This window comes from Carassius auratus, chromosome 3 (genome assembly GCF_003368295.1).
Source record: "Carassius auratus strain Wakin chromosome 3, ASM336829v1, whole genome shotgun sequence".
Lineage (NCBI taxonomy): Eukaryota > Metazoa > Chordata > Actinopteri > Cypriniformes > Cyprinidae > Carassius > Carassius auratus.
This window is the reverse complement of record NC_039245.1, coordinates 15,132,431-15,151,019: the sequence shown is the minus strand read 5'-3', so window position 1 is coordinate 15,151,019 and position 18,589 is coordinate 15,132,431. Positions and strand designations below refer to the sequence as shown.

At 36.5% G+C, this 18,589-nt stretch overlaps 1 protein-coding gene across 1 annotated transcript in view; it reads right to left on the bottom strand.

Annotated features, from left to right (window-relative positions):
- Nucleotides 1–1,525: 1,525 nt before the first annotated feature.
- Nucleotides 1,526–18,589, bottom strand: part of LOC113055256 (trypsin II-P29) — a 35,363-nt gene continuing 18,299 nt past the window's right edge. Inside the window, exons 3-6 of the mRNA XM_026221416.1 lie at nucleotides 9,690–9,855; nucleotides 9,335–9,603; nucleotides 9,065–9,216; nucleotides 1,526–2,399 (exon numbers count right to left, since the gene is read on the bottom strand). Coding sequence (XP_026077201.1) covers nucleotides 2,022–2,399; nucleotides 9,065–9,216; nucleotides 9,335–9,603; nucleotides 9,690–9,855 — 965 coding nt within the window. The 3' untranslated portion in view covers nucleotides 1,526–2,021. The remainder of the gene's footprint in view (nucleotides 2,400–9,064; nucleotides 9,217–9,334; nucleotides 9,604–9,689; nucleotides 9,856–18,589) is intronic.

The following is an 18,589-nucleotide window of genomic DNA, read 5'->3' as shown; positions in this document are numbered from 1 at the left end:
AAAGAGTAAAAGCTAACACCATGTTTCCTGATGAATCTCCCAAGGGTAACATATAAAGTGTGAAGAATAGCGGCCCTAGTACTGAGCCTTGAGGTACTCCATACTGCACTTGTGATTGATATGATACATCTTCATTCACTGCTACGAACTGATGGCGGTCATATAAGCATGATTTAAACCATGCTAATGCACTTCCAATGATGACAACAAAGTGTTCAAGTCTATGCAAAAGAATGTTGTGGTCAATTGTGTCAAACGCAGCACTAAGATCCTATAAAACTAATAGAGAGATACACCCATGATCAGATGATGAGAGCAGATAATTTGTAACTCTAAGGAGAGCAGTCTCAGTACTATGATACAGTCTAAATCCTGACTGGAAATCCTCACATATACCATTTTTCTCTAAGAAGGAATATAATTGTGAGGATACCACCTTTTCTAGTATCTTTGACAGAAAAGGGGATTCGAGGTTGGTCTATAATTAACTAGTTCTTTGGGGTCAAGTTGTGTTTTTTTGATGAGAGGCTTAATAACAGCCAGTTATTAAGCCAGCAATGAGGAATTAATAATAGTCAGAAGAGGATCTATGACTTCTGGAAGCCCCTCTTTTAGGAACTTAGATGGTATAGGGTCTAACATACATGTTGTTGGTTTAGATGATTTAACAAGTTTATACAATTCTTCCTCTCATATAGTAGTGAATGAGTGAAACTGTTCCTCAGGGGGTCTATAGTGCACTGTCTGATGCGAAACTGTAGCTGACGGCTGAATGGTTGCAATTTAATCTCTAATAGTATCGATTTTAGAAGTAAAGTAGTTCATAAAGTCATTTCTGCTGTGGTGTTGGCAAATGTCAACACTTGTTGAGGCTTTATTTTTCGTTAATTTAGCCACTGTATTGAATAAATACCTGGGGTTACGTTTGTTTTCTTCTAAAAGAGAAGAAAAGTAATCGGATCTAGCAGTTTAATGATTTTTTTGTAGGATAGGTTACTTTTCCGCCAAGCAATACGAAATACCTCTAGTTTTGTTTTCCTCCAGCTGTGCTCCATTTTTCGGGCTGCTCTCTTTAGGGTGCGAGTATGCTCATTATACCATGGTGTCAAACGGTTTTCCTTAACCTTCCTTAAGCGTAAAGGAGCAACCTTATTTAAAGTGCTAGAAAAGAGAGAGTCCATAGTTTCTGTTACATCATCAAGTTGTTCTGAGGTTTTGCTAAGGAATTTGGATACATCAGGAAGGCAACTTAATAAGCAATTTTTTGTGGTAGAAGTGATGGTTCTTCCATCAAACGGTTTATAATCTATATATATATATATATATATATATATATATATATATATATATATATATATATATATATATATATATATATATATATATATATATTTAACTTTGAAACCTTTATTTTTGTTTCATTTATAAAATTTGTATTCAAAGAATCTTGAAAAAAAATGCTTCATTATACAAAAATATTAAGACAGTATGAAGAGAGAGAGACAGTGAGAGAAAATTCCCCAAATCAGTTCCATCTTTTGTATTTTGCTTGCTACATGATTCAAATGGAAGCATGTAAATATCAACATGATTTTCTCCACACTGTAAAATAATTGTTAAAAAAATGAATGACAGATACCAAACAAAAGATGTACAAAGTAAAATACCCCAATTAAAAAGCTTCTTCAATAATAATCTAAATCCTGATCATTGATCATTATTCTGATCAAAATATTTGTTCATTTATTATGATCAAAATATTTTTTTTCATTTATTATTATGATCAAATACCTTCACCGTGAAAAGTAAATCTCTTGCAATTAACAGTTAGCTAGCAATAGCTCACATGCATCAGCTACTGTAACTACAGAATCACCAATTACACAATTACTGCCTTCAAATAAAGTTACATGCAGAATATTCTCAATGTGTCTTGCTTTTCTCTAGGACCATGAGAGCATTTACAGCACAACTGTCCTCTTCATCAAACAAACCTGAGAATTACTGTTCAATCACTCTCTTTAGGAAGCGGGAAAGAGGGAGAAAAGAATGAGAGAAAGGTTGAATAAGAGGAGTTTGGGCACACTTCTGAAGTTGGAGTTGGATGTTGCAGTTGCAGTTGTATTTGTAGTCGTAGTTGCAGTTGTATTTGTAGTTGTAATTACAGTTGCAGTTGTATTTGTAGTCGTCGTCATAGTCGAATATTCAATGTCAGTGTTGAATTGAACAAATCCAGGCGGGTTGCTGCCCGTGTAAGACTTGATCCAGTCCTGATACTCAGATACTCTGGAGTACACACCAGGATATTTGGGGTCAGCACATCCTTCACCAAAACTCGCAACGCCAGACTGAATCCACAGGGAACCGTTCTTGCTGACCATTGGACCTCCAGAGTCTCCCTGTATTGACAAACAAGTATTTTGTTTAAATTGATGCTATAAAAAAGGGGTCTGGTGTCATGATTGAGTATGTTTACATGGACAACAATAATCCAAAATTAACACGATTAAGACAATACTCTGATTAAGAATCTACCATATAAACTGAGATTTTTGATTACTTTAATCTGGCTGAAGTCATACTCCAAGTAAACACAAATCAAATTAAGACGTGGAGTGTTCCTATAAAGTTGCACTATTGAAGTGTAGTATATACATTTCCACACCTTAATCACACTATTACCATCATGTAGAACTATTTGCCACATTTTGCGGCAGGATACACACACGGCAGCCATAAACCGTTTGACCGTAAAACAAAAGACCAAGACTTCAAGCAAGAAGGCATGTTTTTACTGGTCGTTGTCTGTTTTAATGTATAGCATGACATGTAATTAACTACACTTGAAGCTGTCGTAAAATTAAAAAAGAAACACACAAAACTGTATAGTACTGAAGATTAACTGTATGTTGATATGTGAAATTGACCCTTTGCAAGAACTCTCCCTCCTTAATTACTGTTACTATGTCCGACAGGCCATGCCGCTCTCACACACCCCTTATGAAAAAAAGGTTTATACAAGTGTGCTATTCGTATGATTCTTTTAAACAAAAAATAGGAAAGTATGCTTTTAGCTTACTTTATTTACTTCTCAGAAATAGGCTTTATGTTCTTCTCAGAAATATACTCAAAATGAAATATAAGTATACTTGATTTATACTTAAAGGGGGGGTGAAATGCTCGTTTTCACTCAATATCCTGTTAATCTTGAGTACATATAGAGTAGTACTGCATCCTTCATAAATCCAAAAAGTCTTTAGTTTTATTATATTCATAAGAGAAAGATAGTCTGTACCGATTTTTCCCGGAAAAACACGACCGGCTGGAGGCGTGACGTGTGGGTGGAGCTAAAGAATCACGAGCGCGAATAGGCTTTTGCGTTGAGAGCATGTGGAAGCTGTGACATTACCGTGAGGGAAAACCCATCATCCAAAACAAACCATGGCTTACAGTCAGATTCAGCGTATATTTATGATCCAGAACCAGATCCAGAGGCTGAAACTGAACGAAAGCAGCAGCAGCAACGACTTGCTCCGAGCGGGGCTCGAACGCGGGTCTCCAGCATGGGAGGGGACGCACTAACAAGGAGGCAGAGATATTTGAAGCAGTTTTACTCACCGCCTGCGGTTCCAACACAAGATCGTGACCCTTTTTCCTTGGGATTGCATCATCCTTAAGAAATAAACGATACGCAAATCCGTCGTCAAACTGGGCCTTGTGAACAAGCATCTTCGAAATCCCAGTGGAAAAACACTTGCACAACTCCGTTGATGCTCTGTAAAAATAAACTCAATCCACTGGTCCCTTAATGCTGTTTTTTTATTTTTTTTTTTGGTAATCTGTGCAGGGTTGTCTTGCCCTGCCTTGTGCTCTCAGTGCTCTGCTATACGGGAGCGCGCACTCTTCCGGGAGAAGTGCCTCAGGACCCATATATGGAAATTCCGCTCCATCTAACGTCACACAGAGCCATACTCAAAAAAACTTTTTTGGGAACAAAAATACTCCTTCAAACGTACAACTTAATTTTTGAAACTTTGTCCATGTTTAGCATGGGAATCCAACTCTTTAACAGTGTAAAAAACTCAGTATGCATGAAATAGCATTTCACCCCCCCCCCCCCCCCCCTTTAAAAAAGTCTAAATATATTTGAACTATACTTGTGCTCCTAGAATCAGTGTTTTCATTATTATATGGCAGAGGGCGCTAGAACACATCTTCTGCACAAAATTTCCCAAAATTATACACCAGATACTAGCACATGTATCATGATCATCTGACATGAAACAGCATCAAAACTGTAATGTTATGGAATAAAATGTCGACTGATGAAGAGGTAATAATTAAGTCAAGCTTTGGGGTGTTCAACTTCATCTACATTTTGATTATCATTCTGAATTCAATTCATTGTTTTTTTTTTTTATGTAACTTACCCACTTTAGAGAGTTTAAAAAAGAATGCATGATGCTAGAATTTTTTTTTTCTGTTTACAAGCAGATACCCTGTTCTTTCTTTGAATGTTTTGTATGTTCAGATATCATACAACAAAATTAAAACCTAAATAGGGACATAGTAGTATACTTAAAGTATGATGTAAAGTTCACTTATGAGTATACCTGTAGTATAAAACTACTAAACTAGTAGTTTACTGAGACTATACTTCAAAATTGAACAAAGTATCTAATTAGTAAACTATCAGTGTACCTATAAGTTCACTTTTAATATAATTGTAGTACAAACTACAAACATAGAGGTAAACTCAAAGTTTGCCACTGTTATACTTAAAGTATAATTAAAAGTATAGCTTTATATATTAGAAAGTGGGCATGAGGCCATATCTCCCCAGCGGTATGACATTTTGAGACCAAACTTGGTGTGTGTTTTATAACAAACATGACCAGAGACCATCTGCAGTGTTTTGGCACAGTGCCACCTAGTGGTCAGGAGATATGAAAATGCATAATTTTGCTTATGATTTATGAAAGGTTTGACCAAAAATCACAAAACTGGTCTCTTTAGATTCAGTGTGCCATGCCAAGTCGAACACAATTTTTCCATGTCAACCATTTTTTATTTTGTCATAAAATGCTATAATTTACGAACACATTAATGTATAATTATGAAACTCGGTAGGCAACTTTGACACTATGCTGAGAACACTGATACCAATTATGCCAAACTGCATCTGAGGTTTGTATCTCTGCAAAGGTTTGACATATTTACACCAAACTTTGTATGTGCCATTGTCAACTCACACTTAACTTTGTGGGGAAGTCGTGGCCTAATGGTTAGAGGGTTGGACTCCCAATCGAAGGGTTGTGGGTTCTAGTCCCGGGCCGGCAGGAATTGTGGGGGTAGTGCATGAACAGCTCTCTCCACCTTCAATACCACGACTTAGGTGCCCTTGAGCAAGGCATCGAACCCCCAACTGCTCCCCGGGCGCCGCAGCATAAATGGCTGCCCACTGCTCCGGGTGTGTGCTCACAGTGTGTGTGTGTGTGTGTTCACTGCTCTGTGTGTGTGCATTTCGGATAGGTTAAATGCAGAGCACAAATTCTGAGTGTGGGTCACCATACTTGGCTGAATGTCACTTCACTTTGTTTTCACTTTGTTTTTAACACGCACATCAGTTTGGTAACAGCGCCTACTGGCAAAGAGTAATAAACCATTCATCAACCTTTAATTATGAAATTTCCTAAAATTCTAATAAATTTTGATTGCATTAGGTTATTGTTATGAAACTGGTCTTAAAATATTAATTTGACAGACACATTCATTCTTTTGTAGGAAATCTGAACTCCCTGTCTACCATTTTGATTTAAGTTAATATTCTAGTTTTTCTAACTCCTCCTCAACTGTTCGTTCCGATTTTCACCAAAATCGAGACAGATCATCTTTAGACTGTGCTGAAAAAAAGTTTTTCATGTCGATTGACAAAACCGTTTTCGTACAGCACCATTACAAATTTTAGGCTCAGTGCCAAAATGTTTTTAATGAATATCTGCAATGCAATAAGACTGGTCTCAAAATATTAGACAGCATAGACAGTACCATGCCGTGGGTTTTCAGTCAGGGCCTTCAGTAAGCAACTGTAAACTACATTTCCTTACACAACTGCTAATATGCCATATGCATGTAATTCACATATTATGCCGCACACAGGCTCTCAACGACAATGACAGCTGATCAACAATTTCAACAGTAGACTAGATAGGGGTGGTTTAAATTCGGAGTTAATTTCCCTACGTCGATCAGTAGAAGTATACCACAAATACATGATTCACTACGAACATTCATGTCAATCTGAAATGATGATGCACTCACAGCAGCAGAATTGTACAAATTCTGGACATCCACACACAAGCCACTAGGCCTGTGCAAAAAAATCGAAGACGATTTTCATGCGCATCTCATCAATAAAGGCACTCCTGTAATTAGTAGTATATCTCCAGCACGTGCGTTCAGGTCAGGATTGCCAGGTTTTCAAAACAAAACCTGTCCAATTGCGTTTCATTCCGGGTGATAAAATAAAACATCTTTTGGAGGGGTTGCCTTGGTAAAATTCGAATTTTAGGGGCTAAATATCACATTATTGGGATTGGGGTCGCTTCAACCCATGGACATGAAAAACAACTGCATACTTGGCAACACTGGTTGGCATTTACTACACAAAGCCATAGTTCACTGACAATCTAAACAAAATCAATTTAAAATCGCAGGCGATTCTTTGTCGATTTTGAAAGCAACTTTGTGTAGCTTGTCTGTGAACTACAGCTCTGTGCAGTAAATGCCGCTCCACCTGAACCAGTTTTGCCAAATCCGTGGTTGTTTTTCATGTCCACGGGTCGAAGAAACCCCAATCCCAATAACGTGATATTTAGCCCCTAAAATGCGAATTTTACCAAGGCATGCATTACAATGGCAATCCTGATCTGAACGCACATGCTGGAGATATACTACTAATTACAGGAGCGCCTTAATTGATGAGATGCACATGAAAATCGCATTCGTTTCTCTCCACAGCCCTACAAACCACAGCATTATCAAACAACACATACACCTCCATAACAATGTGAATGAATCAATACTCGTCAAATAATAAAGCACTCGTCACTTGTAAATAAAGCCTGTGTGTCTGTCATTCAGTGTCCCTTTACTCGTATTAAAAAAATAAACATAGCCAAATAACTTATTGTGCTTGGTGCTAGCTGTTAGCCAGTCATAGATGCAATTTATCTTTGAAATGGTGCACAAAACCGTTGTTAACAAATTCAGGTTAAGTAGTTTATCTTTCAGTTATTCCTCTTTCGTTTGCAAAAGTGTGCCTTGAAAAAGGCAGATCGGCAGTATGTGTAGAGGCGCCGGTGACAGCGGCTTGGAAATGACCAATTAAAGGCTGGACGCAGTGTTAACAGATTGGGCTACTTTAACACTGTTGCCACGGGTTGTTTTTATGTCTTCTGGTTGAAGAGACCCCGGTGCGTGATATTTATTCCTTGGAATGTGAATTTTATCAGGAGAACCCAGCCAAAATGTGTATTTTTAACTGGAGACACATTGAAAAGCGATTGGGTGGTTTTGTTGAGAAAACCTGGCAACCCTAACTGGGGTAAGCACTGGGGACGTAGCTGGTCCCAGAGGGCGTGATGTCCTGGAACATCAACATTTGATTGGCTGATGATTCTATCACTAATGCTCGTTACAAATCAGATTTGCGGTCTTTGAACTAAAGGGAAGCACTATCTATATAGCAGGCCCTGTATTTATTTTCTAAGTGCTGGCCACAGACTTTTTTTTATGTAGGATATTCCAGTTCAACCTTAATGAAACTAATCATAGGCCATTTTGTGGACATTACACAAATGAAAATGATACTTAAATAATAATAATAAAAAAATAAATAAATGGCCCAACACTGAACACAGAAGCTGAACTTCCTGTCCGCCATTTTGATTTATGTTTTAAACATATTTTTTCAAACTCCTCATCAACCTTTCGTTAGATTTTCAACAAACTTGAGTCAGATGATCTTCAGACTGTCCTTACAAAATGTTATGGATTTCGTGTCGATAGACAAAACCGTTTTCACATACCACAGCAACGAATCTCTGCAATGCGTTGAAATATTGACACCAAACTTTGTGTATGTCATTGTCAACTCACACAGAACACACCATATCGATTTGATAAGAGCATCACTTATTGGTCACTCTTGATAAGCCAATAAATCATGCTACTAGAGGTTGTATTTTTTATTTGTCAGCCATTTCAATTACAATCATCCTATAATTGGTTTTTATTACTCTTTGTTGCATTTGGTCTGATACTCCATTCCATGCTTAACTCCTCAACTTGCCGCTGGACTGCTTGGTCCCATAATTGCTGCTTGCAGCTATATTTCACTATAGGTTTTCCCGAACAGATTTGGAAAACCAGTCTGTGTGTATTCTGTATTTTTGTCTCATCTTTTTTTTCCACACATATGATTGGATTGGGAGCATGAGTGTCACTTTAAAGTCTTGCTTGAATTCACGTGAGAAAGTGTTTTTTTGTTGTTTTTCTTCATCAAGGGTTGCCAGAGATGACTTGTGCAGCTAATTAATGTTGTGTTGTGTAGTATGAGTACTGCTAAATCAAGAAGTTGACGGATGACTAGAAATAGTGTTGTGTAGTACTGTATGAGCATCATGCCAGTTCATGTAGTCCCGTAGTCCTGTAGTTTGAGCTTGGCCAATCTAGCAAGTGGTACCAAGTGGTAATCAGTCTTATTTTTCATATTCAGATTAGTCCTATCTATGTTTTTATGTAACTGATGTTAAAAGTTATGAACAGTCTTACAAAAAAATTAAATAAAAAAATAATGACTAAGCCATTTAAGCAACAGCCTGCAGGTATTGTATCAGGAATCAGTCGTAGAGTACAAGTTCATGACCAGTGCAGTAAAGACAGGGTTTAATTAAGAATTTAGACTGACAGTATAAAGTTTGCAGGTGACAAAACTGGTGAGTAGTGTATTGTAAATCGATTTGGATTAAAAAAGGTTTCAAATGAATAACTAATGTCTTACCTGACATGAATCTTTTCCTCCCTGATTTAACAATCCAGCACAAATCATATTGCTTGTGATGCTTATGTTGACCCCTTCATAAGCTTTAGCACAGGCACTGTTATTCACAACTGGTACCATCACCTGCTGCAGTGTGTTAGGAATCTGAGTCCCTGTGACACAGATCAGAGGACACATTGTATAGCTTTCAAAGAAACCATTTCTAGGTAAACTGTTGAGGTTTACAGTAATATTTGCATTCAGTTAACTGTCAATCAAATGTTCACTTACCATTAGATTGCAATGTTCCCCATCCAGTGACCCAGCTCTCTATCCCTGCACCAAACACACTCCCAGCCGCTGCCAGACAGACCGGCTTAATGTGATCAGAGAAAGTCACAGAGGAGGAGAGCTGGACCAGGGCTATATCATTGTCAACATTAGAAATGTTAAAGTTAGGATGGTTGATGATTTGACTCGCTGTCCTGTTTGTCTCATAAGGGTTTGAGCCGGATTGGTTCAGACGACCAAAGTACATCAAAATGTGAGATGCATTGAACCTGTAAATAGAGAGAATCTGCTTTAATCCCACTATTATCAATCTACAAGTGTATCTTGAGCTTTATTTATTCATTAAACTTCATACTCCTGGAAGCAGTGCGCTGCAGTTAACACCCAGTCTTTATTGATGAGAGTCCCGCCACAGTTATGACCAAACCCAACCTCATGAATGCTGACCTGCCACGGCCAAGAACCTGCCGTCGCATTCTCCCCTCCAACAATCTTGTTACTGAGAGGGGCTCGACCACATACTGATGAGAGAAAGACAGATTTCTTCTTAAATTGCCTCTCAGACACAGAAGACACATCTGTGAGCTTTGTTATCTTTATGACAACTTACCATCTAACTGGCAGAGCAAACCTGTGTGGAAAGACAAAGATAAAAGGCTAAATAAACAGAAAGTCATTCAGACAGAGCTGATGAACTGGTTTGTGTAGTTCACCTGTTGTTACATCACTGCTGGTGGATAATAGCATGAAAACAAGAAAAACAAGAAAAAAAAACATCCTTTTACCTCTATAATGTTTATGGACTTTTGCCAAAATACATGTAAAATGATTTTATATTCATGAGCTGAATAAATTAACTAACCTAAATCGGTTTAGTTTAATATGCAGTGTGTTTGTGAATGAGATACTTCTGTTTCTCTATAGGTTTATTTCTTAGTTTTATGCCCATAAACATGTAGTGAGCGGTACTGAATAGAAAATAATTGTGTGCATGCCTTTGTGTGTGTTTAAAACAATGTGTGAGTAGTGAGTAGTCAAGAATTTTACAGTATATTACAATGTTTTACCATATTGTATTTTCATCTTTTGTTTGAACACTGTTTATTATTTATAATTATCAATATTTTCCACATTTTGGGATAATGGTCAAGTCATTAAATCTATAACTAAAAAAAAAACAACTGCATCCTGATTTTTGACATCCTGGAATTTACATGAACTTAACTCATTCATTAAAATACATAAACTAAGTATTTATAAAACATTCATCCAAATGCTGTATTGAAGGATTAAATGTGTTGCCAGTTTAAGAGATGATTATTGTGGTGCATCGGTTAGAATGCATGAGACGTAGCTTCATCAGTTTCTTTATTCCACTCTTGTAAAAGGTGGATAGATGTGTGGTTTGTGTGTTGCACGTACAAATCCACCAAATCAACAAGAATTAGCAAAACACTGATCACTAATGCGTTAGTCTTTTGAAGTCATATTTAAGCAGTCTGTTAGCCACCTCTGCTGGACTGGTTTGTACAATCCTTTACAACAAATGCAGAATTTGTGTTTATCTACAAAACTTCAAGCTTTTAACCACAATAATTCAGTTTTTACAGTCATGAGAAATAACATTTGCCAAGAGTATTAAAAAAAATGACCTTAGGTATTAAATGGCTTGAAATTGAAAAAAACTGAAACAAAATTTATTAAATGGACACTAATTTTACGTCAGTTTTTCTGTAAGCTCTCACCTGTTATGTAGAGAAGTGTGACTGCAGCAACACTCAAAGCCCTGTTGAACTTCATCCTTCTGCTCTGCTCTCTGATCTGACTGTTTCTTGACCGTCAGCTTTCTGATGAGATGAAAAACAAGAACCGCCACATTTATCAAGAGTTCCCTGTCTCCACCCCAACACTACATCAGAAAGAAAATCTCATCCTGAGTTTATCTTATCATAGGCATCTTTTGTGGATGAGCGTGGGATGTTATTACCACTTTTTACTAAAGTCGATGTCCTCCCCACAACTTTTTGAAAGACTTGAAAAAACAGCATACAGAAGCATGAACAATCTCCAATTGTATGAATCTCCAATACATCATTCTTCATCATTTAATTCACACATGCATTATGAAATACATACAAGGCATGTACATTCAATCCATCTCCATATTTAGCACCAGTAAACGGAAATGTGTATTAAACCTGCTCATAGATGGCAGCCCAATGTTTCTGAAATGTCCTTCACATGAATGGCCCCAAAATCTAGTGTCCAGACCTGCTAGTCCTGATCCTGAGCTCCGCAAGCCACTTTTTTGTGGCTTAACACAAGTGGATGATTTTGTACTCCCAGATCCTTCCAGTTTCAAATCATGGTCAGAGTTACAGTCCACAACAAATGAGTTACTGCTAACATCCTCAAGTAATGCAGAGGTCAAACAGAATCGGCCACAATATCAAAAAGATACTATGTAGTTTGAAGCAATTGATAGCAAAATTCTGGAAGACATAGTGCAGCACCTAAAATCGTCAACCTGCTATCTTGGCGCACTTCCCACATCTTTTTTTCAAAAGTGTGGTTAACTGCTTAGAAGCAGATCTCTTAGAAGTGGTGAACGCCTCACTTCTTTCTGGGACATTTTCAAACTCCCTAAAAACTGCAGTTGTTAAGCCCCTCCTGAAAAAGAGCAATCTTGATAACACCATTTTCAGCAATTTTAGACCAATATGTAATCTTCCTTTCATAGGCAAAATTATAGAAATGTAGTTTTTAATCAGCTGAACAAATACTTAAACTCAAATGGATACCTGGACAATTTTCAATCTGGTTTCCGACCGCAATCACAGCACAGAGACAGCACTCATTAAGATAATAAATGATATTCGCTTAAATTCTGACTCTGGCAAAATATCGGTGCTGGTATTGCTAGATCTCAGTGCTGCGTTTGACACTGTCGATCATAACATACTACTAGAGAGACTGGAAAACTGGGTCGGGCTTTCTGGGATGGTACTCAAATGGTTCAGATCATACTTAGAAGGGAGAGGCTATTATGTGAGTCTAGGAGAGCATAAGTCTAAGTGGACGTCCATGACATGTGGAGTCCCACAAGGCTCTATTCTTGCACCGCTCTTGTTTAGCCTGTATATGCTTCCACTAAGTCAAATAATGAGAAAGAAACAAATTGACTACCACAGCTATGCTGATGATACCCAGATTTACCTAGCCTTATCTCCAAATGACTACAGCCCCATTGACTCCCTCTTCCAATGCATTGATGAAATTAATAGTTGGATGTGCCAGAACTTTCTTCAGTTAAACAAGGAAAAAACTGAAGTCATTGCATTTGGAAACAAAGATGAAGTTTTAAAGGTGAATGCATACCTTGACTCTAGGGGTCAAAAAACTAAAAATCAAGTCAGGAATCTTGGTGTGACTCTGGAGACAGACCTTAGTTTCAGTAGTCATGTCAAAGCAGTAACTAAATCAGCATACTATCATTTAAAAAAAAAACATTGCAAGAATTAAATGTTTTGTTTCCAGTCAAGACTTGGGGAAACTTGTTCATGCCTTTATCACCAGCAGGGTGGACTATTGTAATGGGCTCCTCACCGGCCTTCCCAAAAAGACCATTAGACAGCTGCAGCTCATCCAGAACGCTGCTGCCAGGATTCTGACTAGAACCAGAGAATCTGAGCATATCACACCAGTCCTCAGGTCCTTACACTGGCTTCCAGATACATTTAGGATTGATTTTAAAGTAATTTTCCTCGTATATATGTCACTAAATGACCTAGTACCGAAATATATTGCAGATATGTTCACTGAATATAAACCTAACAGAGCACTCAGATCACTAGGATCGAGTCAGTTAGAAATACCAAGGGTTCACACAAAACAAGGGGAGTCCGCCTTTAGTTACTATGCCGCCTGCAGTTGGAATCAGCTTCCAGAAGAGATCAGATGTGCTAAAACACTAGTCACATTTAAATCTAGACTTAAAACTCATCTGTTTAGCTGTGTCCGAACTGATTACACTATATTTGCACTATGTTTTAATGTAAAATCGTTTTCTAACTGTTTTCAAATTCATTTTTAAGTTAATCATTTTAAAAGTTTTAAAATTGCTTGTTTTATTTTTGTTATTATTTTTCTTCATGATTATTTTACTTTAAGTCAAGTCATGTCAACTTTATTTATATAGCGATTTAAAAAAAGACTGCGTCAAAGCAATTGAAAAACATTCATTAGGAAAACAGTGTGTCAATAATACAAACTGATAGTTAAAGGGAGTTCATCATTGAATTTAGTGTTGTCATCTCTGTTCAGTTAAATAGTGTCTGTGCATTTATTTGCAATCAAGTCAATGATATCGCTGTAGATGAAGTGACTCCAACTTCGGAATAAGAGAGAAACAGACAAATATTAGCGTAGATGCCATTCTTCTAATGATGTAGCAAGTACATCGGGTGTTATGGGAAGTGTTTCCGGTTTACCTAATTAATGCAGCCTAAAAATCCTTTAACGGATTTGGATATTAAAAGCATATTAGTATGTTATGTGTAAGCCAGGTTAAAGAGATGGGTCTTTAATCTAGATTTAAACTGCAAGAGTGTGTCTGCCTCCCGAACAATCTTAGGTATGTTATTCCAGAGTTAAAGCGCCAAATAGGAAAAGGATCTGCCGCCCGCAGTTGATTTTAATCAGAAGATAAGATAAGAATCACTTTAATCGCCAAATGCATCAGCCGATACACAGGAATTTGATATGGCCATCAGTAACACACAAACTCAACGCGCACACACACACACACACACACATATATGCGTATAGCTGCAAAAGCATGCCTAAAACAATCAATCAAATAATAAAACAGTCCAGGACCGGGCTAATATGGTCATACTTCCTGGTTCTAGTAAGAACTCTTGCTGCTGCATTTTGGACTAGCTGTAGTTTGTTTACTAAGTGTGCAGAACAACCACCCAATAAAGCATTACAATAATCTAACATTGAGGTCATAAATGCATGGATTAAAATTTCTGTATTTGACATTGAGAGCATAGGCCTTAATTTAGATATATTTTTGAGATGGAAAAATGCAGTTTTACAAATGCTAGAAACGTGGCTTTCTAAGGAAAGATTGTGATCAAATAGCACACCTAGGTTCCTAACTGATGACGAAGAATTGACAGAGCAACCATCAAGTCTTAGACAGTGTTCTAGGTTATTACAAGCAGAGTTTTCAGGTCCTATAATTAACACCTTTTTTTTTTCAGAATTTAGCAGTAAGAAATTACTCGTCATCCAGTTTTTAATATTGACTATGCATTCCATTATTTATTCAAATTGGTGTTTCAACGGGCCGCGAAGAAATATAAAGCTGAGTATCATCAGCATAACAGTGAAAGCTAACACCATGTTTCCTGATGATATCTGCCAAGGGTAACATATAAAGCGTGAAGAGTAGCGGCCCTAGTACTGAGCCTTGAGGTACTCCATAGTGCACTTGTGATCGATATGATACATCTTCATTCACTGCTACGAACTGAAGGCAGTCATATAAGTATGATTTAAACCATGCTAATGCACTTCCATTGATGCCAACAAAGTGTTCAAGTCTATGCAAAAGAATGTTGTGGTCAATTGTGTCAAACGCAGCACTAAGATCCAATAAAACTAATAGAGAGATACACCCACGATCAGATGATAAGAGCAGATCATTTGTAACTCTAAGGAGAGCAGTCTCAGTACTATGATACGGTCTAAATTCTGACTGGAAATCCTCACATATACCATTTTTCTCTAAGAAGGAATATAATTGTGAGGATACCACCTTTTCTAGTATCTTGGACAAAAAAGGGGATTCGGGATTGGTCTATAATTAACTAGTTCTTTGGGGTCAAGTTGTGGTTTTTTGATGAGAGGTTTAATAACAGCCAGCTTGAAGGTTTTGGGGACATATCCTAATGACAATGAGCAATTAATAATAGTCAGAAGAGGACCTTTGACTTCTGGAAGCATCTCTTTTTGGAGCTTAGATGGTATAGGGTCTAACATACATGTTGTTGGTTTAGATGATTTAACAATTTTATACAATTCTTCCTCTCCTATAGTAGAGAATGAGTGGAACTGCTCCTCAGGGGATCTATAGAGCACTGTATGATGTGATACTGTAGCTGACGGCTGAATGGTTGCAATTTTATCTCTAATAGTATCGATTTTAGAAGTAAAGTCATAAAGTCATAAAGTCATTACTGCTGTGGTGTTGGGAAATGTCAACACTTGTTGAGGCTTTATTTTTCGTTAATTTAGCCACTGTATTGAATAAATACCTGGGGTTATGTTTGTTGTCTTTTAAAAGAGAAGAAAAGTAATCGAATCTAGCAGTTTTTAATGCTTTTCTGTAGGATAGGTTACTTTCCTACCAAGCAATACGAAATACCTCTAGTTTTGTTTTCCTCCAGCTGCGCTCCATTTTTCGGGCTGCGAGTATGCTCATTATACCATAGTGTCAAACTGTTTTCCTTAACCTTCCTTAAAATTAAAGGAGCAACCTATTAAAGTGCTAGAAAAGAGAGAGTCCATAGTTTCTGTTACATCATCAAGTTGTTCTGATGTTTTGGATATGCTAAGGAATTTGGATACATCAGGAAGATAACTTAAAAAGCAGTCTTTTGTGGTAGAAGTGATGGTTCTTCGATACTTGTAACAAGTAGAATTTACAATTTTGGCTATATGAAGTTTGCACAAAACTAAATAATGATCTGAGATATCATCACTTGGCTGAATAATTTCAACACTATCAACATCAATTCCATGTGACAGTATTAAATCTAGAGTATGATTTTGACAATGAGTACGTCCTGAAACGTGTTGTCTAACACCAATAGAGTTCAGAATGTCTATAAATGCTGATCCCAATGCATCTTTTTCATTATCGACATGGATATTAAAATCACCAACTATTAACACTTTATCTGCAGGCAGAACTAACTCGGAACACAGTCAGAATCAGATGACTCTCGGGCTGACACCCCACCAAGCCTGAATGATATCGCTGCAGGTCAGACGCAAGCCAATGAAGTAATGCAGTAGCTCTTTCTAAGGGTATTTTTTCAAAAATCCTTTTGCACATTTTATTTATGTTCAGTGGCTCTTTTTTACCTCAAGCAAACCGACAAACTAATAAAAGGATGTATTATTTTTTTTTATAAGGTCGTCTGTTGACTGCTGTAGATAAAACCCCTTCAATATAGTTGTTGTTACCTCAGGGGATGAGGGGAATAAAAAAAGGCTATAATAGAGTACCGGCACTTATTTTGGTCCACTTAAAGCACTGGCAGTCACTGTTCAAAGTCATACATTTTCTGTGAGTTTGCCTCTTTGCAATCCCTTCTCCCTTCTTACTCGCTCATCTTAAACAAGCTTGGAGGCTTATCTTTTCTATTGAGATGTAACTATCTGCCTGGGAAATTACCAATTAATCTTTCCACATTTTACCAGCAAGTGTTAATAGCTTGAAAAATTGGTTCCCATCACAATTTTTCTCCACACAAAATGCTACTCTGGAACAATTGTCTTCTTATCTCTACCTCTATTACCTCTAGGAATAAAACTTTATTTTTATGCAAATGGTTTAAAAATATATATATATATATTGTCATGGATTTGTTTGATGAAAATGGAAATGTTTTGTCTTACTAAGATTTTATTTTTATTTACAATTTCCCCATTCCATTTAAAGAGTTTCAGCAAGTTGTTAAAGCTATTCCCAATGGGTTAAACATCTGATGAAAAGTCACCCTACTTTTGGAAGTAGAGTAAGGAAACTTCCCGAGTTAATAGTTGATGGTATCAAACTATTTTCTTGTTCCTGTAAGAATAAAAATATCTGATTAATTTTTCAATCCAAACATAAAATTTCTCCCAGAGGGAATTTTTTTAGCAATGCACAAATCGCTGATATTCATTGGAAAGAAGCATGGTTAAATCCAAATAAAATGTGTATGCTAAATAAAGTTAAAGAGGCACACTTTAAAATACTTCACAAAATCTACCGATGCAAAGCTTTATCAAAATTCATGGACATTGACAAATGTATTTTTTTGTAATGTACATGAGGAAGACTTGGCTCATTTGTTTTACAACTGTGATGTATCTTTATGTATTTGGTCTGATGGTAGTTCTTTTCTTTTTGCCCCAAGAAAGGTGAATTATAAATTATCTCTAAAATATGTTATATGTTCTGTCACACACGAATCAAATGTTTGAATATGTGGTGAACTTTTACATCTTGCAATGTAAATATTACATCCATAAACAAAAATGTGCTAAATGCATACCTAAACGTAATTTATTCTTAATTGAGATGGAATCGCTAAAGAAATCTTTAAAATTAAGAAAAAATAAAATTTATGGAGAAATTCTTGATATTGTAATGTCCCCACTGTGTTCACTGAATTATGTATACTGAATCTCTAATTAGGAAAATTAGTTTTTTTTTTTATGACATGTCAATTTATCTAAAATGGGTGATATTCATCTTGTGAAGCAATGGTGCTGTATGTTGAGATGTTTGATTTAATGTTTTTGAGTCATATTTAAATAAAGGGAAAAAACAATAATAAAAAAGCGCCAAATTTAATTTTAAACGACAAAACATCCATAAAACAACATATGAAACAAAACTAAGGGTTGGTAACACAGACAAACAGCCATTTCTACTCGCTGCTGCTGCATCCAACAGCTGCCTAGTCAGACTTGCCAAGCTTGAAATGAGATTTCAGTGACTGCATAAATCAAATATCTACTTTATTTTTAATTTAACACTTTCATCCACAAATCTGTAAAATATAAATTACGATTAATGTGGTACCTCCGATATATTTATTACAATCAAGTCAGATTTAATTTTATTATAAAAATTTAAATATAAATAAAACTAAATAATAAATAAATAAATATTTTATAAGTTGCAAAAAGTGTATAGTGTGTTCAGTCTAAAATTTCGACCCATTTCTCTGCTGCAATACAAACACTACAGTAAGCAAAATTTCTTATGATTAAAAAGTTTTTTTTTCATGTCATTTAATAATCAACATACCCAAATAATCAATGTTGTTTCTGTAGATAATGCATTATATAGTTACTGTGAATTTCTTTGGCAGTGATAACCGTGGTGTGAAATATCACAACAGCAATCTCAACTTTGTCAGACATTACTGTCACTTTCAATTTGACAGTCAGATGAGACCAAAATGA